Source organism: Diabrotica undecimpunctata, chromosome 9 (genome assembly GCF_040954645.1).
Source record: "Diabrotica undecimpunctata isolate CICGRU chromosome 9, icDiaUnde3, whole genome shotgun sequence".
NCBI classification, from domain to species: Eukaryota; Metazoa; Arthropoda; class Insecta; order Coleoptera; family Chrysomelidae; genus Diabrotica; species Diabrotica undecimpunctata.
Window position 1 is genome coordinate 65,049,762 of NC_092811.1, and position 2,836 is coordinate 65,052,597.

Consider the following 2,836-nt stretch of genomic DNA (forward strand, 5'->3'; position numbering starts at 1 on the left):
ACAGTTGCCGCCACATTATAATTTACATACATACGGGTCTCATTTTTATAGAGAAAGGTGGAAAGCAGAACATCTGTTAAAAAATTGCTACCTATTTTATATTTAACTGTTTTTAATTTGTGGGTGCAATCTGCATATATCTGCCCTTACAATATAATTTGCAAATATACGGGTGACATAGTCGCAGTTTTTTATTTGTGTTATTTATATAAAGAAAGGTGGAAAGCAAAACATCTGCGCACCCACATAGAGGCTATAGCGCAGGAGTAGGGGTAAAAAAGGGTATTTAAGCTTGGGTGAAGCATTCTAGATGTTTAAACATATAAGATGAATCAGTGTACGTGCGGTAAAACTTTTTCGCGGTCTTATAACCTTCGTAGACATATGACTGTATGTAATAAGAGTCACTCGCGTGTGTTTATCTGTAACAAATGTGGAAAGACTTTCACACGAGGTTCTAATTTACAACGTCATGAAGTTAGTTCGTGTTACGCCGCTTGCCCGATTCCGAGAAAGAGACTAAGACCAATAGGTGTTGAAGTGCTTGAGAATGGTGTTACTAAACTAACACATGCATTTAAAAAAAGAATAGCATCATACCGATTTATGAGTAAATCTAACAAAATTTCCTATTCCGGCTTCATGAATGAGGTTAAACCACAAGTAATAAAAATTCTTAGTGACTATCTTCTTCAACACACGGCTCTTAAAGTTAACTGTGAACTATTTGTGATGTTTTACAAACCCGAGAATGAGATGTCAGATATTAAGTCAATGAATACATCTAATAAATATGTTACTATCTGTTTGGTACCATCCTTGTCCGATTCGGATAGCAGGATTAAATCATCGGCGTAACCCAACACCGAGATCTTCCTGCCATCTGCAATAGGAAGGCCATTCCCGCCTGCTTCGAGCTTGCATATCAGCTCATCGACCACCATATTAAAGAGGTAGGGCGACAGGGGATCTCCCTGTTTGACGCCTCTACACATCTCGATGGAGTTCGTGAACTTGCTCCCGACAGCGACCCTCGTACGGCAATTCAGGTACGAGTCCGCCACATACCGCTTAATGAAGCGTCTAACCCGAAGCGAGTCATAGCCCGTTCAATGGATCGTTGCGAAACTGTGTCGAAGGCTTTTCGTAGATCTATCGAGATGATATTGTATGGACGAAGGCCTCTTCTTCGTTCTTTGATAACCGCTTGAAGTGTCAGGTTATTTAATAGAACACCATCTACCTGCCGAAAGCCTCTCTGGAGCTCGTGGAAATCTAGCACCGCAAGCCTCTTCCCAAGCAAACAATGCAACACCCTGACCAAAACCGAAGAAATGGTTATCGGACGCCAGTTACCTACCTCCAATGGATCGCCACCCTTTGGTATCAAGGTGGTCCTGCAATCCCTCAATACTTCTGGGGTGACTCCATAATGGAGCATGGTATTATAGACTAGGACCAATTTCTGAACGGGTACCTTACGCAGCTCTCTGATCTTAAGTAGGTCAGGACCTGCTGCTTGAGACTTCATAGTTTGTAAGGTCCCGAGGATTTCCGCTTCTGTTACAGCATAGCTGATCAGTAGCGGGTCCTTCTGATCGGAAATTGGTTCATCATCTGTTGGCGATCTTGATGAAAAGATCTTTCGATATTCCCTTTCCACAGTTCTAATCTGTGGGTGTACATTGCTGCCATAGAGAGGCTTGGCATCTATGATTGCCCGAGCCAGAGCGGATCTGTCGGTATGGTATCGGGTTTGGGTCAAGCGGTAACGTTGAGCCCTTTGACGGCGTCTATTTTCAATAGCCAGGGCGTTGGAAGCTTTCGAATTGCGTGTGTTTGGCTGCACTTGTTTTTTACGCTTCCCGGCACTCGCAGTAATACTGACGGTGATATACTCGTTTAACATAGACCTGACTCGCACACGATGTCGCTCAGCGTTTGCGTATTGAGTATATCTAAATATCGCTTGCTCTTCTTCCGACCATCCTGTCTTGGTGTTGTAATAATCGTTCATGTAAGAGGCAATCGTCTCACGGTTTCGCAACGGAACGGGCTCGTCAACTTCGGGGTTCGGCACATCAGCGGACAGTGGGGTGTCTCTGCTCCGACCGGCGTTGTTGAGCCCGGGGGGCGAGAGGGTGTCCGATTCACCCTGAGCGGATATCCTCACCGGCGAGGGTTCTCCTTCCGAAGAGGCATAATTGGCGAAAGTCTCGGTGTTGGCAGGTCCAGCGACGGGGCTCGGAGACCGATTCCTACGTCGCTCTTCCTCCCTGAGACTTTCGAGGAACTCCCTGTATTCAGATTTCTTGCGTGCGGACCGGATCTGTTCCTTCGTATTATCCGGGAATAATCCCATCAAATGTTGAAAGATGAACCGGCCCTCGTACCGGAGTTCCTCATGCCCCATCCGGATAAGATCCTCGTCGGTGAATATGACCCGCCGACCGGGATTCTCGTACCTCCTCTCGAGATCCCCGTTGTACTCATCAGGATGAGCCCGGCGCATGTGTTGGCGCACCCCAGCAAAAGACTTGAATGCGCGTCCACATATGCCGCAAACGTCGTCGTCAGCCTGTCTGGGTCCTCTTCAGCGTAGCCTCCGTATGTGAATATTGATACCGGCCTGCGTGGCGAAGTTGGTACCACAGACACAGACGACCATCTCGTATGATGGTTTTGAGAGTAACTGGACGAGTAGGAAATAAAACTTACTCGCCACTTAGATATTTGGGACCTACGTTACTCTAAAACTAAGGCTTCCAGGACTCTGGAAGGATGTGTAGTCTTAACGGAGTTCGAGAAATCCGACTGGTTAGTAACTACACTGGTG

At 46.3% G+C, this 2,836-nt stretch overlaps 1 protein-coding gene across 1 annotated transcript; it reads right to left on the bottom strand.

Moving 5' to 3' along the window:
* Positions 1-1,045: 1,045 nt before the first annotated feature.
* LOC140451020 (uncharacterized) lies at positions 1,046-2,512 on the bottom strand. The gene has a single exon (XM_072544727.1). The coding sequence runs from the start codon at positions 2,510-2,512 to the stop codon at positions 1,046-1,048; it is 1,467 nt and encodes a 488-aa protein (XP_072400828.1).
* Between the last annotated feature and the right edge of the window lie 324 nt (positions 2,513-2,836).

Bases quoted from the DNA above. Each gene is read 5' to 3' on its own strand.
- LOC140451020 (XM_072544727.1), bottom strand. From the start codon at position 2,512: ATGCGCCGGGCTCATCCTGATGAGTACAACGGGGATCTCGAGAGGAGG.